The 25,155-nt window shown below is 42.5% G+C and overlaps 2 protein-coding genes across 6 annotated transcripts in view; both read right to left on the bottom strand.

Annotated features, from left to right (window-relative positions):
• Positions 1–23,331, bottom strand: part of fam3a.S (FAM3 metabolism regulating signaling molecule A S homeolog) — a 30,227-nt gene extending 6,896 nt beyond the window's left edge. The window contains exons 1-11 of one of the 5 annotated variants that reach the window (XM_041574329.1): positions 19,239–19,261; positions 19,095–19,171; positions 18,105–18,215; positions 16,753–16,776; positions 15,052–15,175; positions 14,881–14,939; positions 13,689–13,739; positions 12,583–12,667; positions 11,454–11,580; positions 10,070–10,126; positions 5,113–5,392 (exon numbers count right to left, since the gene is read on the bottom strand). In XM_041574329.1, coding sequence (XP_041430263.1) covers positions 10,103–10,126; positions 11,454–11,580; positions 12,583–12,667; positions 13,689–13,739; positions 14,881–14,939; positions 15,052–15,175; positions 16,753–16,776; positions 18,105–18,215; positions 19,095–19,171; positions 19,239–19,246 — 690 coding nt within the window. In that variant the 5' untranslated portion in view covers positions 19,247–19,261 and the 3' untranslated portion in view covers positions 5,113–5,392; positions 10,070–10,102. 5 annotated transcript variants of the gene reach the window in all.
• On the bottom strand, positions 5,519–10,068 carry LOC121397548 (P3 protein-like). The gene has a single exon (XM_041574381.1). The coding sequence runs from the start codon at positions 7,785–7,787 to the stop codon at positions 6,357–6,359; it is 1,431 nt and encodes a 476-aa protein (XP_041430315.1). The 5' UTR covers positions 7,788–10,068; the 3' UTR covers positions 5,519–6,356.
• Positions 23,332–25,155: the final 1,824 nt, after the last annotated feature.

The following is a 25,155-nucleotide window of genomic DNA, read 5'->3' as shown; positions in this document are numbered from 1 at the left end:
GGCTGCACCAGGGCGCCGGGGAGAGTTACCACTTGGCTGCTATTCTACTGGCCCGGACAGTAAAAATTATGCTTTATGCCAATGTTATCAGTAGTGAAAAAGAATAAAAATATTGGATGGATGCTATTTTTCTCCAGAAAAGTTTGCAAACTCTGGGCTGCCCACAAGACACTCGCTATATAACTGGCTGTTACCTGGTGTCCATGGCACTTTTTCGTTTTTGTACAAAACTCCCTGTTTTCAGGGGCAACAGCCATTGGCATTTCTAGCTGATATGTTGACATATTTGTTAGGGGTCACATGGATTTAGACCTCCTCCCCAGTCAGTCCTAGGAAGTATGGCCCCCTGCCCAGAATTTCCCTATATGAAAGGTGTCAACCTTAACTGGGAACAGCACAATCTCAAATCTATTTCAGTGTCCCTTTATAGTGAGTAGGGATGTAGCGAACCGCCGATAATGTGTTCGCGAACGCCGTTCGCGAACACCGGCAAAAAATGCGAACAGTTCGCGAACAGTTCGCGAACTTCGAACATCCGAAAATCGTTCGATTCGAACGATCGAACGATTTTCCTTCGAATCGAACGAAAATCGTTCGATTTTAGCGATCGAATGGTCGAATGATTTTGACGCGAACGCCTATTGGCGAACGTCGCGCGACGTTTGCGAACTTGCGGCGGACGCGAACAGCCGATGTTCGCCGCCGAACAGTCCGCGACATCCCTAATAGTGAGTTGAGCCGCTGCAGGGGAATCTTTTAGTAAATGATTTCTACAGCTACTCATGGTGGAGCAATGACAATGGCACCTGTACTGATGGGAACAGCAAACAGGTTCTACATACATTATTCTTTACATTTTAACACACTATCTGTTCTAGCACGTTTGCACAAGCAATGTAATAGAAGACTCATGTCAAATTTGCATAGGTGGGTGTGAACCCTTTGGGGAACAGAGAAATTACATTATACCTCTAGTTGGAGTGTTAAACACTATAACTCCCTTCCCAGAGACTATTATCCCACTGTTTCTATAGGCACCATCTCTCCCTACTATACCTGCTACCCCACAGTCACAGTCCCTTCCAAGAGACTATTATCCCATTGTTACTATAGGCACCATCTCTCCCTACTATACCTGCTATCCCACAGTCACACTCCCTTCCCAGAGACTATTATCCCACTGTTACTATAGGCACCATCTCTCCCTACTATACCTGTTATCCCACAGCCACAGTCCCTTCCAGGAGACTATTATCCACTGTTACTATAGGGACCATCTCTCCCTACTATACCTGTTATCCCACAGCCACAGTCCCTTCCAGGAGACTATTATCCAATGTTACTATAGGGACCATCTCTACCTCATGAACGCATGAGCCAATCGACGCAGAAGCGTAAGAGCAAACCAACGCGGATAGTCCAGACAGGAGAGAGGGACCGAACTAGGGGGAAGGAGCCAGAGAAGGTACGTGCCTGGCACCTCCCCCCCCAGCTTTGCACCCTAGGCACATGTCTACTCTGCCTACCCCTAGTTCTGGCCCTGCTCCCTACTATATCTGCTATCCCACAGCCACAGTCCCTTCCCAGAGACTATTATCCCACTGCTACTATAGGCACAATTTCTCCCTACTATACCTGCTATCTTACAGTGACACTCCCTTCCCAGAGACTATTATCCCACTGCTACTATAGGCACCATCTCTCCCTACTATACCTGCTATTCCACAGCCACAGTCCCTTCCCAGAGACTATTATCCTACTGTTACTATAGGCACCATCTCTCCCTACTATACCTGCTATCCCACAGTCACACTCCCTTCCCAGAGACTATTATCCCACTGCTACTATAGGCACCATCTCTCCCTACTATACCTACTATCCCACAGCCACAGTCCCTTCCCAGAGACTATTATCCTACTGTTATTATAGGCACCATCTCTCCCTACTATACCTGCTATCCCACAGTCACACTCCCTTCCCAGAGACTATTACCCCACTGCTACTGTAGGCACCATCTCTCCCTGCTATCTCACAGTCCCTTCTCAGAGACTATTATTCCACTGTTAGTACAGGCAACGTCTCTCACTATACCCGTTATCCCACAGTCACATTCCCTTCCCAGAGACTAATATCCCACTGTTACTATAGACATCATATCTCCCTACTATACCAGCTATCCCACAGTATTCCCAGAGTATTTTATCCCTACTGCTACTAGTGTTGAAATGTACTGATGTGCGGGTTCTCCATGAGTCTATAAATACTGACTGCTGGAAGAAGTGGGGCATAGTAAGGGTTGGGTGTGTGGAAGAAATATCCTGTACCCACCCATGATCTGTGACAGATATGTGGATGTAGGCCCAAACCTGTCTGTCCAGCAGGTAAAACCACAGTCCCACAGGTTTAAGGCCAGCCTGCACATCTCCTAGACAAGTCAACACTAAACACCGCTGTGCCTGCATCCGACAGTCGTGTCGCATCAACAGTGCGAAACAATCCGACAATAGCATTACTAATTTCCTTTGCATCTGACATCACGCCTGCGTTTTTGCGCAGCGCGTCGGAATCGTCCGTGGAGTCCTGCCCTAACATACAGGACTAGACAAAATATGGCCCGAAAGAAATTTATTCAAACAGAGTTGGCAGATTATCAGCCTGTGTATGTAGGGTTGCCACCTGGCCGGTATTTTACGGGCCTGGCCGGTAAAAATGATGGTTGATCCCAATGTTATTAATAGGGAAAAAAGATAAATATATAGGAATGCCTGTATTTTTTTCCAGAAAAGGTGGCAACCCTACATGTATGGGGTCCTTGGGAGGTCCTGCCCAATTAATATCTGGCTGAAAAATTGGGCATTTTCATTGGGCAAGTTTTTAAAATCCTGTACATGAGGTCCAAATCAGCTCATTGATGCAGTCCTCTCCTGACAGGACCCATTAGACCCGTTGATAAAGTTGTTCTTCCAGTCTTCCAACTGTATGATCGGTTTGTGGGCTCATGGGCCAAATGATCAGATCGGTCCAGTGCATGGGTGGCCAGATTGGGCAAAGATCTACAACTTTTAAAAACTCACATCATAAAATGACCCTTCAATGATGCTTACCATGCTTAGCCTGCTTAGTTGTGATCTGAGATTAGTGCAAACTTTCCATGCCACAAACAATGAGTGTAGAGGTCATTACACACATCTCAAAGGACACAGAGTTTAAGGAAAGGAAAAGATTATACAAAGACAAACAGTTAATGTGGAGGTTATTCACACAGCCCCAACCCTCCCTCGCACCGTATCAGTGCAGGAGCAAAGCTGTGATGATTCACGTCTGACAAACAAAACGCATTCCCACCTCAGCGCCCAGTCACTGAGCACAGAGATATCTATAGAACTGACACTAAGGTTAAAGGGATTGGTATTGGGTCAGGTTGGAACATTTACAGAATACCAAGCATGCAGCTTACATGGATTTCACCACAACAAAGTGCAACAAGCCGGCCTCTGCAACAAAACCGTTCTGCACAAAGCTACAAAACAACACAAGTCATTAAACATTTATGTTAAAGAAGAAGGAAAGCTACAGAAGCAGTTTATTGCCAATAGATTAGCCACAATAGTGCAAGCTATAAGACTTTATTTATTCTGCAGAATGCTTTACCATACCTGAGTAAACAGCCCTAGAAGATTTCTCTGTTTGTTTAGGATAACAGCTGCCATATTAGCTTTGTGTGACATCACTTCCTGCCTGAGTCTCTGACTGCTCACTCATAGCTCTGGGCTCAGATTACAGCAGGAAGTGGAGGAGGGGGAAAAGGGAGGGAGACAGGAGCAAACTGAGCATGCTCAAGCCCTAGCCCTGGAGGTTTATGCTGAAAACAGGAAGTGTGATACAGAAGTCCATGTGTACACAAAAGAAGGAAAGAAATGCAGTGTTTCTTTTGGCAGAGGACTCAGAGCAGCATTACTTTACTTGTATATATTTATATAGACCTTTCTGATAAAGCTTACTTAATTTTAGCCTTTCCTTCTCCTTTAATGGTGTTTTTTTTAATTCCTATTTGTCCAAAGACGATCAGGGATCTGTGCTGGTTGCAAATTTGAAGAGGTTGGAAAAGTGGTGGATATTCGGTCAACTCAACCACAAAGCAACGATTGGATCACATAGATCAGCCTGGAGATGACTGCAGCCATGACCCTACTGGGTCAGGACTTCATGGAATTCCTAGCCTGGTAACACTCTCTCCCCACCTCGACAATTCAGCTTCCCACCTCCACTCGCAAAGCCATATTTAGGATTGGTATGTGTCTAGGGCCCTAGTGCCACCGTCACCATTCTCTCTACCCCTAGTTTTAGCCCTATGTATCACACTGATAGGCTGTAAGTGCATTCTCTTTCATTTATTCAATGTCCACTTGTCCATTCAATTCTCCATTGTCCAATTTTGGATTGCAATGCCTAGGCTTTCCTTGAGAAAGTAGCATGGTAAAAGGCACCAGCAGCATTTCCTGCCTTCATGTAGCAACGGGGTCCTACAGAACCCAGGATCCCAAAAGGAAACTGTCATGGGAGAACATGTTTTTTTTTCTCAAAACGCATCAGTTAATAGTGCTGCTCCAGCAGAATTCTGCACTAAAATCCATTTCTCAAAAGAGCATTTTTTATATATTTAATTTTGAAATCTTACATGGGGATAGACATATTGTCGGTTTCCCCGCTGCCCCCAGTCATGTAACTTGTGCTCTGATAAACTTCAGTCACTCTTTACTGCTGTACTGCAAGTTGGAGTGATATCACCCACTTCCCTTCCCCCCAGCAGCCTAACAACAGTACAATGGGTAGGTAACCAGATAACAGCTCCCTAACACAAGATAACAGCTCCTTGGTAGATCTAAAAACAGCACTCAATAGCAAAAATCCAGGTCCCACTGTGACACATTCAGTTACATTGAGTAGGAGAAACAACAGCCTGCCAGAAAGCAGTTCTATCCTAAAGTGCTGGCTCTTTCTGAAAGCACATGACCAGGCAAAATGACCGGAGATGGCTGCCTACACACCAATATTATAAATAAATAAAAAATACATTTGCTGGTTCAGGAATGACATTTTATATTGTAGAGTGAATTATTTCCAGTGTAAACAGTGTAATTTAGAAATAAAAACTACACCATAAAAATCATGACAGAATCCCATTAAGTTGCCATCCAGCCTCGATGAAGCTTCTGCAACAGCTTCCAACAGGTCCATGCTTTGTATTATTCAATAGCAGTGATTTAGGGAAGACACACCATTTGCAACCAAACAATTAAACTTGAAATGCATATAATTGCTGCAACGAGAACATTAATATTGTTCGGGGAGTGTTGAGTCAGTATTGTCCATGTGGACTCCTCCATAGGGCCTAATAGAAACAAACTAAAGTGACTTTCTCCATAGTTAAGACAGATGCAGAAAAAAGTACTACTTTACAAATAAAATGACTAATTTAAAGTGATTGTTACAGTATAGTAATAAATGACAAAAAAAGTAGAACTTGAACATTCTTTATTTTAATTTACCAGAATCTTTATTTCCCATTACTATATAAAACACCCCTATAAAAATAGCTGTATTCCCCTCAGTGCAAGCTTACTGATCACAGGACTTTGGCTTCAGGTATTATGAATGGAATGGCTAAAGTAACAGGCATAAAAGCTTTCTGTAATATGAGTCGACTGACTTAAGTACGAGGCATGGTTTACCGTGAAACAATTCCTGTAAATCTGAACCCCAGCGGGAGAGCACAGACCTGTTATGAACAACTCTGATGCGTCATGTTATTTTATAGTATTAAGACATAGGGGATGCTGATGGTCTAATTGTTACTGGTAACTGCTGCATCACTGGAGTAACAGTGAAAAAAGGAACAGATAAAACAGGAAGTAGCTTAAAGGGGAAGTTAACTTTTTTTGTACCTCTCCAAAGTGAAAAGTGCTTGCTAGGGTAGATTATTTCTCTACAATCAGAAAGCAGTCTGGTTTTATTGTCATTAAATTCATTGCTTATCTTTCTATCCTTGTTTCTGGAGTAAATACCGATTTGTTATAGTTGTTGGAGAGCTTCAGAACAAATTAAATAATTATATTACATATATAAATTAAATGAAAATGTTAACTGAAGGCGATATTCCCCTTTAAAAACAAAATGAAATGGAATCGCAGTAAACATTCACAATATGGGATAGTTTAAGACTGCCCTAAAACCTTACAAACCGTAATGTAAATGTATAACAGAAACAGGAAATAAAATAAACAGGAATGAAAATAAATTATTTGCAGTTCTGAAATGACTGCTTCAAAGCAGAGGGGCATAGTCTGTGTCCCCTGTTAGTGGCAATCTCTGAGTTTCCCATAGACTGAGTGCAAAAGAACAATTAATAGCATTTCTGAAGTCCCGCTGAGGGCCACTAGAAACGGTGCTTGTGAAGAAAGATCAGCATCGGCGCGATGAAGGGAAAGCTGAAGAACAGCCAAGGCCAGCAGGCTGTTCTGCACCCCAACTTCTATGCTGACTGTCCTCCGCTGGGCAATGGGCAAGCGAAGGCAAGTAGCCATAAGGTATCCGACCAGCAAGCCCACTAATGGAACACTTATCCCAGCTACAATCAATATAGGGGGCACTTGACTGAGAAGAGAAGAACCCATCTGGTAGGCCATATAAAGGCCTCCGACCATAAGCAGGACACTAAAAGGCTTGATAACGTGGAGGAGGAGCTGGGACACCTTGGGAAAACGCCACTTTATCAACATACCAGTCGAAATTGGAATGGCTATGAAAAGAAGAGTGCCTACAATTTTTAGGAAAGGAATGTGAAGCGTCTGATGTACACCAAGAAAATGTCCATAAAGAAATGAAGAGAGGGGCATTAAACCCACCGCAACCACCGTAGAAATTAATGTCATTGATATAGCTAAGGTAACATCACCGCCCAATAGAAGGCTATAGAGGTAACCTCCACCACCACCTGGAGAAGAACATGTAACAACCAGCCCAAATGCTACAGGCTGGGAGAGACCTAAAAGGAGAGAGAGAACATATGCATACAAGGGCATCAACACAAACTGTCCTATAATGCCAAGGATTACAGGGTGGGGTTGGTGTCTCAGGCCCTTTAACACTTCCACGTCCACTTTGCATCCAAAGGCACACTTGTTAATAAGTAGGAGGGGTAGCAGAGCAAAAAGGAGAGGGCTCTCAGAGAAATGACTAGCTGCAGAGCCCACATACTCCTGATCATCATTTGGGACAACCTGTATGGCAAAGTCCTTTCTTTCATCCAGTTGGGATCCAAGCAGCTTCAGCTGCATATGAAGGGGGGCTGTGCCAGGCATCCCAGAGTATATGTGCACCAAGAAATAGCCAGGCAACCCTACCGTCCCGCGACTCACATTCAAGACTTTAAGCACTGAGGTGTCCAGCGAGCTCACAGTGAGGTCTGAGTTCTGAGCTGCAGATCCGGAGCTGATCACAATGACACCCTCTCTGTGCTCTGGAAAGTCAAACTGCAAGCAGCATCCATCCCCTATCTGCAAGAAGCCAGAGGCTGAGGCAGTGGGAGTGGAATCATCCAAAGAGATAGGTGGGGTGGGTGTGATGGATGCAGTGGACGCATTTAAGGACTGGTCAGCGCTAGGGATCACAGTGAGGGAATCGGAGAGTTGTATTGAGCCATTCTGAGTTCCCAGGAAGATTTGAGGCAATGAGGGGCACAGCTCAGTCCTCAGGAGCAGGAAAAGGAAAACGAAGAGATTGTGCATTTTATAGGGAATGGGCAGAAAGATTAGAATGGAGTCTGGCTGCCCATGTTTGTTGGTGTCACACACCCCCTGGTTCCATGGTATCCTTGGAATTCCCTCTCCTTATGTCAGCCCAAGGCAGGCTTCAGCTGAAATTCCACAAGCCCTGTTGTCTGTCTAGCAGAGCCTATTTATGTGCTGCTGTGCCTCAGGGGGCTGCTGTGGTGACAGTAAGGGCTGAGATTTCTTCACGTTCCCTCATTACAGTCCAATTCCCATAATCCCATCCGGCTCACATCAGGGCGACAGGGGAGCCCTCCGTCCTGTCGTCACACAGATTCTTGGTCACTTTCTCCGGCTGTCACTGTTTGCCTGTGTCAGGCGCTCGCAGCTCTGTCTCTCTCTCTCTGGAGCTTTTGTTCGCCCGGGCTGTCATCCTGTCTGCTGCTGCCCCGCCTCTCCCCCATACGCACTTGCTCGTCTTTCTTCATTTACCAATTATCACGTGACACCAGCCACGGCAAAATCCCCATAGCGGCTCTTCCGCGTTCCAGCTTCAGCTCAGCCGCAAGGAAAGCCGGGAATTGTAGTCTGGGCGCGGGTAGTTTTAAATTAAAACAAACACTTCAAATAAATTGCATTGTGTGGTAAATTGGTCAGGAGCTTTCTGATTTTATTATTATTATTTAACCAAACTAAATTGATATTTTTCATTTTTACTAACAGGGTGTTTTCTCTCCACAAGAAAAGCAGTTTGAGTGTGTCCTGAAACTTAAGCACAAATGCTTTATCATGACCAGCAAGCAACAATTGTAATCCCAGTGGAAGAAGAAATTATAGAGATGGGAAAAACATGGAGTGAGATCAAGAGAATAGCAAAAAATAGATCTGAATGGAGAGTCTTCACGGGTGCCCTATACTCTGGGAGTGGAAGGAATAGATGATAAAGTGGCAATCCTAGTCACAGCCTGAACTTTAGCTTTTGGGACAAAGAGCCATATATACACGGTGGCAACCCTAACCCTAGAAAGCATTGGGAACAAAGCTATTTTTTTAACAGCAATTCCCAACAGCCTGTGCAGGTGTGCATGTTCTCTAGGGGTGTTTATGCTTCTGTTGAGACAAGCTAAATGGCAGCTGCTAGAAGCCGCTGAACCTATTAATCGGCTCTGGAATCCCAAGAGGCATCGTATCCCAGTGGTTATTAAAAAAAAACTGCTACCAGGGAGCAATCTGGAATTGTAATGATTGAAATGTGAAATCTACAGGCACCACTGCTATTTCCCCATGGAACACTGCTGGTGCCTGACTGTACAGCAGTAAAATGCATTGCCTTGTTTACAAAGGCCTTACTTGTCTTACTCCTTACCTGCATAACTTACGGTTGCACACTTGCTAACCAAGGCTTAACTGGTGATGCCCCACCTGCACTCCTTACAAACCCAGGCCTGTACGATCTTGGCTGCACAGACAAATCTAAATTGTGCAACAGTCAGAAACACCACTAGGGTGTCTACAAACATCTGGTGTCTTTATTGTTAACCCCTGCACAAAGGCATATGGCATTGGCAGCTACCAGCAGAGCACGGGGTGCTATTGCACCAGGGCCTGCATCCCTTCAGGGCCTGCTGGCTGTTCTCATGCCCGCGTAGCGAGCAAGAAAATAGCTTCTGTAGGAGGGGTGGAGTCCCTGTATGGCCCGCACCTGGGCCCGGTGCCAGCTAGTTACGTTACTGCAGCCTAGTTTTCTAAATGGCTGTCCGGGTCAAAATTGCCCATTTTTCCAAATCAGGAAAACCGGGCAGGATTCCTTAGGAGATGCAGCGATCGGCCAATTGTTGATCGCCACGTCACAGCTCTGCCCCTAACATCACAACTCCGCCCAGTCACTGCCTTAACCCGATTAAATAAAAGCCCGCCCCCTGCCCGGAGTTAGACGGACCAAAAGGTGGCAACTCTAGTACCTCTTGCAGAATATTCTGTTCCTATCAACTTTACAATTAGTCTTTTTAATTATAAGCCTTGCTTTTCTATCTTTTTCTAGCTTTCAGATGGGGCTCATTGACCTCAGCAGACAAAAACTATTGCTCTCTGAGGCTACAATTTTATTGTTTTTACTTTTTTATTTTCCTATTCAGACCCTCTCCTATTTATATTCCAGTCTCTCATTCAAATCATTGCCTGTTTGCCATGGCAAATAAGATCCTAGCAACCAGATAGCTATGTAAATAAACTGGAGAGCTACTGAACAAAAAGCTAAATAACTGTGTGGGTGTGCAGTCTCCCCCATGCCAAAAACTTACACAGTGCTTTTCCTAGTGTCTGTGACAGGGATACTAGACCGTAAGCTCCACATGCATCTGTCGAATAAAAAACACATTAGTGCAATATAAATAAAGGTTAATAATCTTCTAGTGCATATTTGCCCCCAAAAGTCAGCTAAAAGAAAAACCTTTATTTAAAACATAAACTTAGTAGCAATGGTTCAAACTGAAACATTTTTATTGGTGAAAGTTTTGAGGATAGCCTTATCAATAATTACCCTTCCCATCATGCACTTCTGCAATAAAAAAAACATACATCCTTTGCCTATATACAGTATCTAGCTCCCTGGCTTGTGAATGCTCTTTCTGATGCATCACACAACTGGACAGAGTGTTAATGAACATGTACAATAGGTCAAATTTGTTATTCCCTGACAGACATTTATAAAGCCATATTTTTGCGCAAAACAAATAACTGCTCATTGCAGGTACTAAAACAACAAATGATTGAATGATGGGGGTTTCGATTGCATTGTAATGGTTACAGAGCCTCTTCAACACAGTGTTACGGGCCTTGAATTTTAAGAATATGCTGGTGCATGGATAGAAACTCTAAAATATTTCTGAATTTTCAATTAAAAAAAGGAAAAAAAATAATAAATTACAAGAAATCATTTTTCTCAACAGAAACAGGACTTGCAAGTATTTTCCATCACATAAAGTGCTGGTACGCTGCCAGATTCCTTGTATCCTTCTTAAGCACAAGGTTTCAAGTAATGCGATTCTCAAGCCTCATCCTGTAGTAATCATTAAGACTCTTGTGGTGCGAGCACGCTGGAGCCGGCTTTATGATCCACAGTCATATCAATTCAGATATCCCAAAGGAATAAGTCAGGGCTGAGAATGACACAAAGAACGGGGGAAGGCATAAATTGTGCCAGCAGCCGACTCTTTATGAGGAAGAATAGGCAGCAGCAGATGGAAGAATATCACCATGTGCTGACATTGCAATATGCCCAATATGGGCCACCACTATAGAGCACCTTTGCTTCATTAATATCTCTCCCATCACTCTTCTTCCACTGTGCGATGTGGGATACACCCTTCCAGTTCTACGGCTTCAGGCCAGCCCTCATACTTGTTGGTGTTTTTATTATTCTTAATGAGCTACAGAGAGAACAAATGAGATGATGTTGAAATGAGCAGTGTTTTTTTCCTGTGGTCAGAGCCCCCCACAGTTCATAGAACAACACTGGTTTATCATCCAATATCTCCCCCTAAACTGACAGTCATGCTGGACTTTCAGGAGTATCTAGATAAGCCAAAATGAGCCCCACTGTTCTAAACCTTCCACTAAGAGCAGCAGAAGTAACCGAATGTTACACATACAGAAAGGGTTTTCTAGCAGAAAAGACAATAGTACCTGTTCAAATGGGCTTTTGTCCTGCACACCCTTTGCTCCAACAAACGCCCAACTGTCTCTGAAACCAACGTCTTTAATTGAAGCACTGCCCAGCCCTGCAAATATCTTCCGAGCATCTTCATTCATCCTTAAATAGTCATACACAACAGAGAATTTGCCAGAGACATAACTTTACATACAGTTGCTATACGTGAACAAATGTAAAACAATACAATAAAATCTAGAATTACCCCCCAATGCCAAAGTTCACCCTTCATTTAGTCTCTCATAAAGAAGAAAGGTAACATAAAAAAGGGGTGCTAATATGTTAGCCCCCACCCTTTGGATAAAATTGTTCACTTACTACCCATGGCCATTACTACTTCTGTCAAACAAACTAGTCCAGGGGATCTTCCGGTTGTTCCCCTGTTCTTCATGTTTTTTTTGTTTCCCGGTATTCATGGCTGATCCTATCAAATGTGGGGCCCAATTGGGACCATGTTGGCGGGGCCCCTAGACAAAGTGTTGCTGGCTACTGACACACCAAGTATTTAGGAAAATAAGGGCATACAGGCACAAAATAGAAAGGAAAGGGGCAGACAAGGTAAGAGAGTGAGAGGGATGAAATAGGGGCACATAATAGGGGCACACAGGGTAAGAGAGAGAGGGAGGAAATAGGAGAGTGGACTGGGCCAATTAGTTTGGGGCAGGCTGGGCCGATTCAGCTTGGGAGCAGGCTTGGTTGGATTGGGGGCAGGCAGGGCCTATCAAGGTTGGAGGAAAGCTGGGCCTATGAGAGTTGGGGGCAGGCTAAGACCTATGGAGTTGGGGGATAGGCTGGCTTATCAGAGTTGGGGGTGGGCTGGACCTATGGATTTGGGGATGGGCTGGACAAAGTTGGGGGCAGGCCAGGCAGCATCATGTGCTGAGGGAAATATTATCTGTGCTGCCCTGTGGTGCGGGGCCCCCAGAGGTGCGGGGCCCTATTGGGCCCAATTGGTCCAATAGGCCTAAGGCCGGCCCTGCCGGTATTCATTGTACGACTCACAGTAAGGCAAATAGTAAGGTCCTTCTTGGTAGCTAGCAGTATTGAAAATGTGCCCAGCTAAATTGGCACAAAGGTGTTTGAGTCATCTCTTTCCAAACTTACTTTGTTGCCGGATCGTCAAAAGAAGCTACCAGTACGACAGTGCCCTCATGGATAGGCCGTAAGAAGTTCAGCAGCTCTGTCACATCTATAGAGAAGGGAAGCTATCAGTACGGGGGTAGATTTTTCTATCCACGGCTCTGTTAGACTATTAAAGGAATAGTTCAGCTTTAAATAAACTTTTAGTATGATGTAGACAATGATATTTTGAGATAATCTTGATCTTCATTGTATTGTTTCTGGTTTTTGAAAACCAGCAGTTTTCCAGTTTGAATTTTCAGCAGCTATCTAGTTTCTAGTATCCATTCTACCTTAGCAACAAGCAGTAGCCTGATTTAGTACGGTAACTAGAAGATGAATAGACAGAGGACTGAACAGACAGATAAGCAATTAAAAGTAACAATAATAAAATCGTAGCATCACCAGTTTTTTTTTGGACTACTGGGTTCAGTATCCCTTCATTTGAATTTGATGAACTAAGGAAGAAGCGGGCAAATAATTCAAAAACTATAAAAAATAAACAATTAAGATCTACTGAAAAGGTGCCAAGATAAGGTGATCCTATTACACACTAGATGTTAACTTAAGGGCGAATTACCACTATAAGTTAACAGTATGTTATAGAATGGTTTGTTCTTGGTCTTAACTTTTTTTTACAGTATTTTTTATTATTTGCATCCCTCTTTGCATCTGTCTCTTTCCAGCTTTCAATAGGAATTAATTACCCCCATAGCTATAAAACTATTGCTCCGCGAGGCTAAAATTTTATTGGTACCATTACTTTTTAATTCTTATTAATATCTTCCCATTCAGGCCCTCTCTTATTTGTCTTCCTATCTCTTACTCAAACCATGGCCTGCTTGCTAGGGTAAATTGGACCCTATCAAACAGATAGCAGCTGAGATCCCAAACTGGTGAGCTGCTGAAGAAAAAGCTGAATGATTCAAATTTTGATTCCCACCAACCCATAGGCAACACAACAAGCAAATTGCTCCGTAAACTATTATCAGTGCACACTTGATGATTTTCCTAGAATATTTTAGATTAGATTTAGTAGCCTTTTAGCAGGCCACAATCCAACCCACAAGCAATAAAATGCACTAGCTTACCTCCGCTCCACATATCAAAAGTTCTTGCATTGATGAGCTCTCCATTAACTCCTAAAAGGAAAAACAAAAATCACAGTTTTAACCAATTGTTATAATATTTTACTGCCCTCTTTGCTACGCTGTATTTTTCTATTTACACTTTAATACACTGCAAACAACTGGAGTTTGACATAATTTCATACACTAGTTCCATGCATTGAGAAACTTCGGCTTCCTGGCATTAAACTCCTTCTGTGCCACTAAATATCATACACAAGTTGCTAAGGGAAAGCTATAGCTCTCCATACATGACCATAAATCTCCCAGGTGGTGGACTAACAATCAAATAATAACAAGGGTCTATGCCCACCCATTGGAATATGATACCCAAAAAACTTGCCAGAAAGTATCTAGGTTACCAATGGCCATAATGGTTGTCATTATGGCTCCATACACTGGCCAATAAACTGTCCACGTATCTTGTTTGGCAGTCAGTGGCAGACTATGCATGGTCATCTTTGAAGTACACTTTCCAATCATTCTCGCATATTTTTTTGAAAGAGATTACAGCAGAACCCCTCTTTTATGGCTTTTATGGGACAACAAAATATGGTGTAAATCAGGGATATGCATTATATATAGGTGGGACAACAAAAACAGTGTAAATTGAGGGGAGACTTAAAATTGTGGTATGTAAAATTTGAGGTTTCATTGTTTAAAACTTCCTAACAGATATGCCATTTATAATTATCTGCTGGAAAAGGAAGTTAAGGTTGAAAAACAGTTCCATGGAGCAAAATCCCCACCCATTGTTGTGGTCAGGCTCTTTTATATGCAATTATGCTTTGTGCTGCAAACCTGTTGTACAAGTGTTCCTTGTTGAGGTGACTTGCCAAACAGGAGTGGATTTCTGTGATTAAAAGGCAACAACGCACCACAAATCACTAAACTTGAAACTTTTTTTTGAAACAATTTAGCCGGCTATAGAAGGGTCAAATTGAAATGGGTGTTCATGCTATAGTCACGTGGGGAGCCATGGCATTGACTATTGTTTACCTCCTTACTAAACCTAGCACTGTGCAAATGCGAACCTTTATGTCCTATTCCATCTGGCTCCATGGTTATATTTATATAAACTATTACATAGCCTCTAAACCAGGCAGCTTATTTAGTACAGTGCCTCTTAAAGGCTCACATTCCTCATATTACTGACCATTCACAAGAGCCACATTGAGTCCACGGCCCACATTATTCTTGATGCTGCTCAACAACCTGTAACAGGACAGAAAGAAACTTAATGCAAGAGACTTTGGAGTTGATGAGCATTATAACAAAGGTACCAGATATGTTGTAAGAGTGTGTTCCAGTTTTGCACAGCACTTACATTTTATCTTCCAAACAGATTTTTGGTCCAATGACGTTTGCAGCTCCGCTCACCACACGGAATGCAAAGTGCTTCTCTGGACAGGGCCGAGGCAGGCCACATTTAAACCTCCGAGGACGAGGGTCTGAGGGGTAGCAAGAGGTTTTATTGGATAAGTAACACAAACACTTGATAATGGAAGCAGCAATAAATATAGAAAGCTAGAGGGAGGGAACTAGGATGAAAAGCAAGGGGTGACCTGGAATGGAATGCAAGGGGAGGCCTGGAATGGAAAGCAAGGGGAGGCCTGGAATGGAAAGCAAATGGAGACCTGGAATGGAAGGCAAAGGGAGGCCTGGAATGAAAAGCAAGGGGTGGCCTGGAATGGAAAGCAATGGGAGGCCTGGAATGGAAAGCAAGGGGTTGGCCTGGAATGGAAAGCAAGGGGAGGCCTGGAATGGAAAGCAAGGGGAGGCCTGGAATGGAAAGCAAGGGGAGGCCTGGAATGGAAAGCAAGGGGAGGCCTGGAATGGAAAGCAAGGGGAGGCCTGGAATGGAAAGCAAGGAGAGGCCTGGAATAGAAAGCAAGGGGTGGCCTGGAATGGAAAGCAAGGGGTGACCTGGAATGGAAACAGGGTAATCTCACATTGGGATGCACAAGTTTTATCATTTTATCATGCAAAGAGTCCTTGTTAAAGGACCAGTAACATCAAAAAAAAATATTTAAAAATTCGTTAGTGCACAACGAAAAATAAACACCAAGACAAATGAAACTTTTAAATAGCAAAGCCTTTATTAAGAAGTAACTTACAGTATGTCCACTTCCTGTCCTCTTCAGAAACGGCGAAAAGGGGACCATCCATACAGCAGAGATTGATTTCTCCTCCCTGGCTATTCACTGACAGGCATCGTCCTTCATCCTCCTCCCGGTGTCCAGCAGCAACATTGTGGAATGAAGACTCCATTTGGACCTGAGCACACGGACCAAGCCAGTGCTCTGAAACTTAGTCCCTCAGCTCATCCCTCAGCTGGTGCGTTTGCGTCGCGGGCCACTGACATTATCCAGCACGGAACTACTCTGAAAGCTTCCGGTCTCCCGCAAAGTTTCCTGGCCAATCCCAGGCGCCTCTGCCGATTGAGGGGGTGGTGAACTCACGCGGCCGCCTGCTCGTGGATTGCAGGGAAGAGAGGGTGTCTGACCCCCTTCGGATGAGCATAGAAGCCAGTGGAGCTGATGAACATGCTGTGCGGATGATGATGGGGGGAGCCGGCGGCTGGGTGCTGCTCCCCTAACATGGCAGAAGTGGTCAATTCCCTCCTGAGGATGAAGTCCCTGCTGGTAGAGTAGCGAGAGTGAGGGTGAGCGACGCAAACGCATACTGGAGAAAGACTACTGCGCTTGCAGGAGAGGACAACCCGTGACACTGTTGCTGCTGGACACCGGGAGGAGGATAAAGGACGATGCCTGTCAGTGAATAGCCAGGGAGGAGAAATTGATCTCTGCTGTATGGATGGTCGCCTTTTCTGAAGAGGACAGGAAGTGGACATTCTGTAAGTTATTTCTTAATAAAGGCTTTGCTATTTAAAAGTTTCATTTGTCTTTGTGTTTATTTTTCGTTGTGCACTAACAAATTTTTAAATATTTTTTTTTAATGTTACAGGTACTTTAAAGGGAACCAGCCACTTGATGGAACAATGAAATAATCAAAGACTGATACTAACCTGCCGTGCTCATAGCTTCATGGCCTGTGACCAAGAAAGTAAATATGAGAAGCGAGGCATAATAAATACATTTGCTTGCACAATTAGCTCTGCTACATGGCAAAAACAATACAGTGTAAATAGCAATTCACTTTTCCGGCAAACACAATAGTTGACAGCTCCCATGAGTACCACGATCCAAGGGAAGCCACTCTGTGTCCATAGCATTAAGCTGGCTAATATCCATGTTAAATAGAAACCTTAGGAAGCATGGATAGTAGGAATAAAAGGACAAGCCTACCGCTTTCCACGATGGGTCCGGGTGCTCATGCCCCAGACCTTCAGCAAAGGGGAGCAACACACAGAAAACTTGAGTAGTGGGCAGCCACCACTCTGGAACACCAAAAATCAGTCAATCAGTAGAATCCATGAGCTCAAATTTTTGAAAAAGTACAAAAAGTCTTTACTTACATCATGTATAAAAGATAAAAGCCTGATGCGTTTGTGTCCTCCAAGGACACTTATCATAGGCTAACTTACTTCTGATACATACACAGTATTTAAAGGAAAAGGAGCCAATAGAAAATGTCATGGGCAGAGTCTTAATCAATCAACAGATATCTGTATGTCATTGCCCCCTAGTGGCTCCTTTATAGAAAGCATTCTAGTCCTTGGGGGACACGAAACGCGTCAGACTTTTATCTTTTATACATGATGTAAATAAAGACTTTTTGTACTATTTCAAAAATTTGAGCTCCTGGATTCCGGAGTGGTGCCTGCCCGCTACTCAAGTTTTCTGTGTACTGTACTGTTAGACCAATAGTAAGTAGAATCACAATAATAAGTACAGGACCTGACTTAAAACATGCTACTAAATGTTAATACCCTTTTGAGCTTAGCTAATGTATATACACATGGTTACAATGGCAATTCTAAACATCATCTTTTCATGTATATGGGGTAAGTTTTGTATTATTTACGCTGGTGTAACAAACCAGGTTTTCACGTATAGTTAGTTAATAGTTAAATAGGGTTGAAAAAAAGACAAAGTCCATCAAGTTCAACCTCTCCAAATGAAAATCCAGCACATACCCAGCATCCATACACACACCCCTCTATACTTTTTACACATTTTTTTTTTTTTTTGCATCTCTTTATTCTTTTTTTAATAGTTTTCCTAGTAGGGTTGTCCAGTCACTCAGCAAGCTCTTTGGGGTAACCAGAGACTCTCCCCTTTCTTCCTATAGTCACAACAATGCCACAGTAACGGGTTGGTCTGTCCCTCTACCATAATGACCTACCCACATCTGCCTAGGAAGCAAGATCCATATCTAGCCATCATTGTAGAAGGGGCTGATGAAGTGGAGACTCACCTCCCATTAGTGCTGGGATCCGAGGGAAGCCACTCTGTGTCCCCAGTATTACGCTGGCTAATATCCATGTTAGACCGACCGTAAGAATAATCACAATAATACGTACAGGACCTGAAAGGAATACATATTTTTACATTAAATTCCAAACTGAGCAGCAGTAAGACCACGTCAATGCATCAATGTGGTCCACACCAGACAGGATTTTCAAACCTGCACAATACGTATCTGGTCAATTTTCATCCAGGGATTGGGAGGGCCCCATAGATGTGCAGTTAAATGCCTACCCAGCTGGTTCTGAGCCTGCACTTTTTATTGGCCTGGGTGTGTTCATTTTAATAGATTAAGAGGGCACTGGTTTAGGGCTTGTGGGAATGCAGAGACTACACTTCCAGAAACCACAATATGGTCTATCGCTCATCTGTGCCATGTCCACATACCTAACTTGAGTGATAAGAAAATAAGGAATAAGAATGTACAACCTAACGCAATCCTCATCACAAGGACTGCACAGACACAATGCTTAATGAAACGAAATTGCCAAAATAAAAGATAACTTGGCTTCAGGGAAGTGAACAGTCAGATCCAATTTCTGGCTGCTAAGGTTTCCTATTTCTGTACTATTTTTTTGCCAGCATGACCAACTGAGCAGGTTGAACTATAATACTCCACCTTGTTGAATATCAAGACCTAGATCACATCAATTCCTGTTTTAGTGGATTTATAATAGTTGACTTGGGGGGGGGCTGATAAATAAATGGAATAACATTGGGTCCTGCTTATCGTTTCAAGAAGCAGCCGTAGGTAGGAGTGCGGATAGCAGGAAGGGAATGGTTTAATAGCAGCAGTAATTGTTTTGCCTGGGTCCTGCTGCCACTAATGACAGCCCACATTTGAATATAGCATTAGGTATTATGATTTCCCAATGTCTAAATACAATACAAATCTCTTTAATTCCTTTCTCTCATTATCCCTTAATAATGAGACACTTACCTACAATCCGCATAGTGCAGAAGGGGCAGCTACACTGTGCAGTCCAAGCTCTCCTGTTTCTGCTCTGTCTCCAGTCACTGGCAAAAGAAAGGAATGAGTTGTCAGTTGAACACTGTATATGTAGGAATAGCTACAGGCACATACCTGTACATGTACAACAGCAAGAGGAATGCAGAGGAAACAGTCGCACAGCACCCACCCCACACCGGCACTGCCTTAGTCTGCAAACACAGACAGCAGGGAGTGGATAGTGTGCATTGATGGTTGCCATATGTCATCAATAGTCATTATTTAAAGAGCACAAAGCTGAACAAGGGGTGTGTCCTCTAAAACATACCAGAGAGTAACCGGAGGTAGTGGCTAGTTAACATCAAGAGGGACAAGCCCATGTAATGGTTAGGTATGTAGATGGCATGCATACCAGTGCCCTGTAATCAACAGCCACACATAACTAACCATCCATTTATATGTTTGCCTTATAACACAAAACACCATATAGCTTAATTTGGAGGGGACTGTCTTGAAATAGAGGTAAGACAGGTTCTTATTGGCTCAGCCAATAATTTTGCCCCAGGGAAAAAAGATTCCCATGATCGAATACAATATCATGTATTTCTCTCTGCCCGGGGTCTCAAAGCAGGTGGTTTTTTTTTTTTAATTCCAGGCTTGGTTGTTCTAGTGCAGTGATCACCAACCAGCAGCTCGTGAGAAACATGTTGCTCTCCTACCCCTTGAATGTTGCTCTCAGTGGCCTCAAAGCAGGTGCTTATTTTTGAATTCCTGGTTTTTAGGCAAGTTTTGGTTGCATAAAAACCATGTGTACTGCCAAACAGAGCCTCCTGTAAGCTGCCAGTCCACATAGGGGCTACCAAATAGCCAATCACAGCCCTTATTTTGTACCCCAGGAACTTTTTGCATGCCTGTGTTGCTCACCGACTTTTTATTTTTGAATGTGGTTATATGTGATCAGCAGACAGTCAGCTACTGGATGGCTATAGGATTGCCTTGTCGGCAGGTGACGTCCCTGTATGGTCGACAGATGTCTAAGTATAGTCACTTTGTGAGGAATCAACAGATAGGGATGCCACCTAGCCGGTGCTACAAAGTTACCAGCAATGTACTTTCTTACTCTCCTTTTCTTTCCATCCATCTTTCTGCAATTATGCACCTGTTCTGCTCTCTTAAAAGAACAGTAACACCAAAAAACGAAAGTATGTACTGTTGCCCTGCACTGGTAAGACTGGCGTGTTTGCTTCAGAAACACTACTATAGTTCATATAAACAAGCTGATGTGTAGCAATAGTGGAATATGAAAAAAGGCTATATGGCACAGGTCAAATAGTGGATAACATGCCCAGGTTACACAGCAGATAGCAGATAAGCTCTGTAGAACATAATGGTATATACATGCTGTGTAACCTGGGCCTTTTCTCCTTTGAATGACTGCCCCATTGCTACACAACAGCTTGTTTATATAAACAATAGTAGTGTTTCTGAAGCAAACACACCAGTGCAGGGAAACAGTACATTATATTTTTATTACTTTAAAACACTTTTATGTTTTGATGTTACTGTTCCTTTAAGAGAGCAGAACAGGTGCATAACTGCAGAGAGATGGAAAAATTAAATTCTCCATCTCTTCAGACCTGCATCCGGTACGCCCAGTCCCCTCCCTGTGATGTAATTGCTGGCCAGTAATAATTGCTTGCAACATTGGTTATCCAATTGGCAGACATGTATGCCCATAGTCACTCTGCAAATGGGCGTCGCTGACCCCATCTAAAAAGCAAATGCTCTGTAAGGCTACAAATGTATTGTTATTGCTAATTTTTATTTCTCATATTTGTAGCAAGTTTGTCTCCTATTCATATTCCAGTGTTTTATTCAAATCAATGCATGCTAGGGTAAGTTGGACCCTAGCTATCAGATTGTTTGAGCTGCTGAATAAAAAGCTAAATAACTCAAAAAACACAAATAATAAAAAATGAAAATCAATTGCAAATTGTCTCAGAATATCACTTTCTATATCACACTAAAAGTTATCTCAACGGTGAACAACCCCTTTAAACAGCAGAGGCCTGAGAAGAAAGAGTAACAATAACATTCTAGCCTGAAAATAGTAATGGTTTTCTTTGATTGTCAGTGTCAGCGACCCCTACCAATAAGATTTTGAAGTAAATTGGAAGCTGGAACATGGCAATACAACAAAGAATAAAGACCAATTAGAGTGCTTAAAAGTCATAAGGAGAAACCCGAGTGATCTCCTGTCAGGTCACGTGACTCACTGAACCATGTCTATTATAAGAAATAATGTCTTGTCTATTATAAGAAATAATGTACCAGATGCTATAAAATACATTCCCTGTCCAACTGAAACACTGCTGAAATATGCACTAATGGTTAGTACTATATGAATATATAATTATAATTAACATGTGAATTATTAAATAAACTTGTAACTAATCATTATGACTAACCAGTGATTATACCTTTATGGATACTAGTTTGGTCTGACTTTTTTTTAATTTAAAATTAGAAAAATTCGAAAATTCGATTTGGCTTTCACATGACAACCAGAAAAAGTTTTGGTGTTTGCGCGACTACTCTAAAAAGTCGCGGTTTTGTGCGACAATCTGAAAAAGTTGGGATTTCTGCATGACAATCAGAAAAAGTTGGGGCTTCCGCATGACAATCTAAAAAAGTTGCAGTTTTCCGCATGACAATCCAAAAAAGCGGAGGTTTTCGTGTGACAATCTGAAAAAGTCGCGGCTTTTCACGATTCGATTTTTTTATTGGGTTTTTTAATGATAAATAAGGGTAAATCTTGGAATCTAGTTTGGTCTGACTTTTTTTTATTTAAAACATGAGAAAATTTTAATTTGAATTTTTGATAAATAACCCCTTCAGTGTTTCGAAACGTTGGATATATATACACACACATTGAGTCCAGGAAACGGCTTTTTCAGAAGGCCAACCTGAATCTGAATCATTAAAATCACGTGACTTTTTGTCACACAAACAAGTAAATTAGAAGAATAAACATTTTCCATGAAGGATTTGCCCAAATCCACTCAAATGGATTCTGTGCATCCCTAATATACACTATCCTTAATTAGAACCATAGTAACATAATAAAAAGAGCCATAGATGTTGAGATTTTTAAAAGATCAGATCCTCATCGTGAGACCACGATTTTCTCGGAACTAAAAAGACCAATTTGCCAGGAAAACAAAGCTGCCTGCTTGGCCCTGCAATCATAGATAGATTGCACTGGGACCGACAAAGACTTTTTGACCTGGCCGATCAATTTCCTGACAGATGTCGGCCGAAAAATCGTAAGATGAACGATCGTTCGAATCCCACTAACCACACGATAATTTCAAAGGATTGGTCGGACTTCCCTAAAATCGGTCGTTCGGCAAGAAGAATCGTCGCATCTATGGGGAGCTTTAAGGTGGTGTGTACCTTGAAATTAAGTTTCAGTAGCCTGTAGAAAACAATATTTCAAGGTCCGTTGCAATGTCGTTTTGTAATTTGACAGATCTTCAGTTTACCATTTAAACTGCATCTGTTGCTAGGGCACAACTTACCCTAGCAACCAGGACATGTTTTTAACAACAGATTAAAAGATAACATAACAGAGAGGACGATAACAGAACAGAGAGCCTTTGGAGTGAATGAACTTTCAGCAGTTGTGAGGCAGAGCAGAACAGAAAACTGTACATAACAAATAAAACAAAAAGGACAAGGACAGATTGTCTCAGGCAATGAAATAGTTTGTGCAACTTCCCAAAATACAGTGATTGCACATTTAGTTGAAATTGTTATTGAAAGCAGTGTTTAGGCCTTCGTGTGCTCTGGTTCTGACTCTTGAAACAATGTAGCAGAAGTCAGTTCTGCTTCTTTACAGTGTTGCACGAGTCAGAGCCAGCAGAGCAGATACTATAAACAGACAGGGCTTTCAATAACAATTCCATGTATCTATGACTTTAAATCCAAGGAATTCTCTTTTATGATACAACAGTTTATGGGGACCAGGCTGCCAACACAAGATTCGTTTCCCAAGAAGAGGCGTTCACCTACCTACTGTTCTCCTCACGTAGCGACAGCCAAATAATACCCCCATCAACAGGTTTGGTTTCCTCCCACAGCCGGAAGTATAATTCCTCCAATAAAGTGCGAGAACACCTAGTTCCTACCGTCTGACATCAAGGTCACATGACCCCACCATGCGACCGCCCCTCGGAGGATAGCTGTCATTCAGCGGCAGGAAAAGGATAAAGGAGAGTGCGGTGCTCTGTTATAATTTGCAGTCTGGAACTAAAGCCTCCGGGTATTAACTGTATGCCAATTCATACTCTAGGGTGGGAACCCTGTGCCACTTGTGGGGGTATGCACTGACTGTACCATTTGCTGGGGGGGGGGCAATGTATTACTGATTCTTGCCTTTTATATTAATTCATTCTTTAAAATAAAAAATGAGAAGTTTTGTTGGAATCGTTTGGGCAGTTTATTGGTTTTCCCTATAGTATTGGGAGTGACAGGGCGCCATATGATACTTACCCAGAAATACTATACCCCGAACAGTCTTCATTGTATTTTAAGTCTCTCGGGGAATGCTGGGTGCTGTAGTTCAACTGTGCAATTACTTTCAAATTATTTCAATCACTTGACAAAGCCATAACAGGAGTTTACTCTGCTAATGTAGACAAGGGGTATATTTATCAAAGAGTGAAGTTAGAGATCACCACAGTCCACTAGTGTGAAATTCCGCCACTCTCCATTCATTTCTATGGGATTTTTAGAAGTATTTATCAATGGGTGAAAGTTTACCCTTTGATAAATATGCCTGTAAAAATCCCATAGAAATAAATGGAGACTGGTGGAATTTCACACTAGAGGACTGTGGTGATCTCTAACTTCACGCTATGATAAATATACCCCAAGGTTCCTAGACAGGATTATAGTTTGCTTACTGCTGGATAAACTGACTAGTTTCTAGGATCAATGGTAAAGACATTCTGAAACTTGTAGTTCTGCAACACCTGAAAGGTTAAAGCTGGCCATAGACGCAATGATCCGATCGTACGAATCGTCGTGGATTCGTACAATTTTCGGACCGTGTGTGGAGAGTCCCAAAATTTTTCGTCCGGCGGAGATCAGTCGTTTGGTTGATCGGACAGGTTAGAAAATTTCTGTCGGCTGCCGATAAAATGCATGTATTGCCGATCATACAATTTTCAGTGGGAGACTGTCACTAGCTTTATCAGACATAACTATCGTACGATTGCTGTCAGAGGTAGAACATTGGCTGATCTGTTCTTTTACTACTTTATTTGATCGGAATGGTAAGACTTTGATCTTTATGGTTAGTGGCAGGTCGTGAGATGGGAAAGTCCGATTGTACGTTGATTCGTATAATCGGATCTTTGCGTCTATGGCCATCTTAAGGGGATCAAACCCAAAATAATTATTTATCAAATAAGTATTTAAAATTTAAAAAATGTATTTAAAATGTGAAATTTCAAATCCACTAGAGGGCGGCAACACCTTAAAAATGTCCGCTATCAGTGCAGCTACGTGGTGGTGGCAGCAAGTTGCAGAGTATATGAAATAAATAGGAACAATCATAAATGGATATTGTTTTTGGACTAAACCGCCGTAGCTGGAATTTTAAGAGCTGCACAGAATCAGTGTAGGAAAAAAGACAGTTTAGCTGTGAGGGGTGATGGGATTTGTAGTTCATCAGAGCCGGAGGTTATATAGTGATAGGTGTAAGCAATGCATGTACCAGGGCACAGTGCAGGCCCTGACTGTAGATCCTGACAAATGCATGGGGGGGTCACATTAAAGGAACAGTAACACCAAAAACTGTAAAGAAAATATAATGTACTGTTACCATGGACTGGTACAACTGGTGTGTTTGCTTCAGAAACTCTACTATAGTTTATATAAACAAGCTGTATAGCAATGGGGGCAGCCATTCAAGCAAAGGATACACAGTAGATAACAGATAAGTACTTCTATAGTTTATATAAACAAGCTGCTGTGTAGCCATGGG

The sequence above is a fragment of the Xenopus laevis genome, chromosome 8S (genome assembly GCF_017654675.1).
Source record: "Xenopus laevis strain J_2021 chromosome 8S, Xenopus_laevis_v10.1, whole genome shotgun sequence".
Taxonomy (NCBI): domain Eukaryota; kingdom Metazoa; phylum Chordata; class Amphibia; order Anura; family Pipidae; genus Xenopus; species Xenopus laevis.
This window is presented reverse-complemented; position numbering and strand designations above follow the sequence as displayed.

Excerpts from the sequence above, each read along its gene's own strand:
- LOC121397548 (XM_041574381.1), bottom strand. The coding sequence starts at position 7,787 with ATGCACAATCTCTTCGTTTTCCTTTTCCTGCTCCTGAGGACTGAGCTG.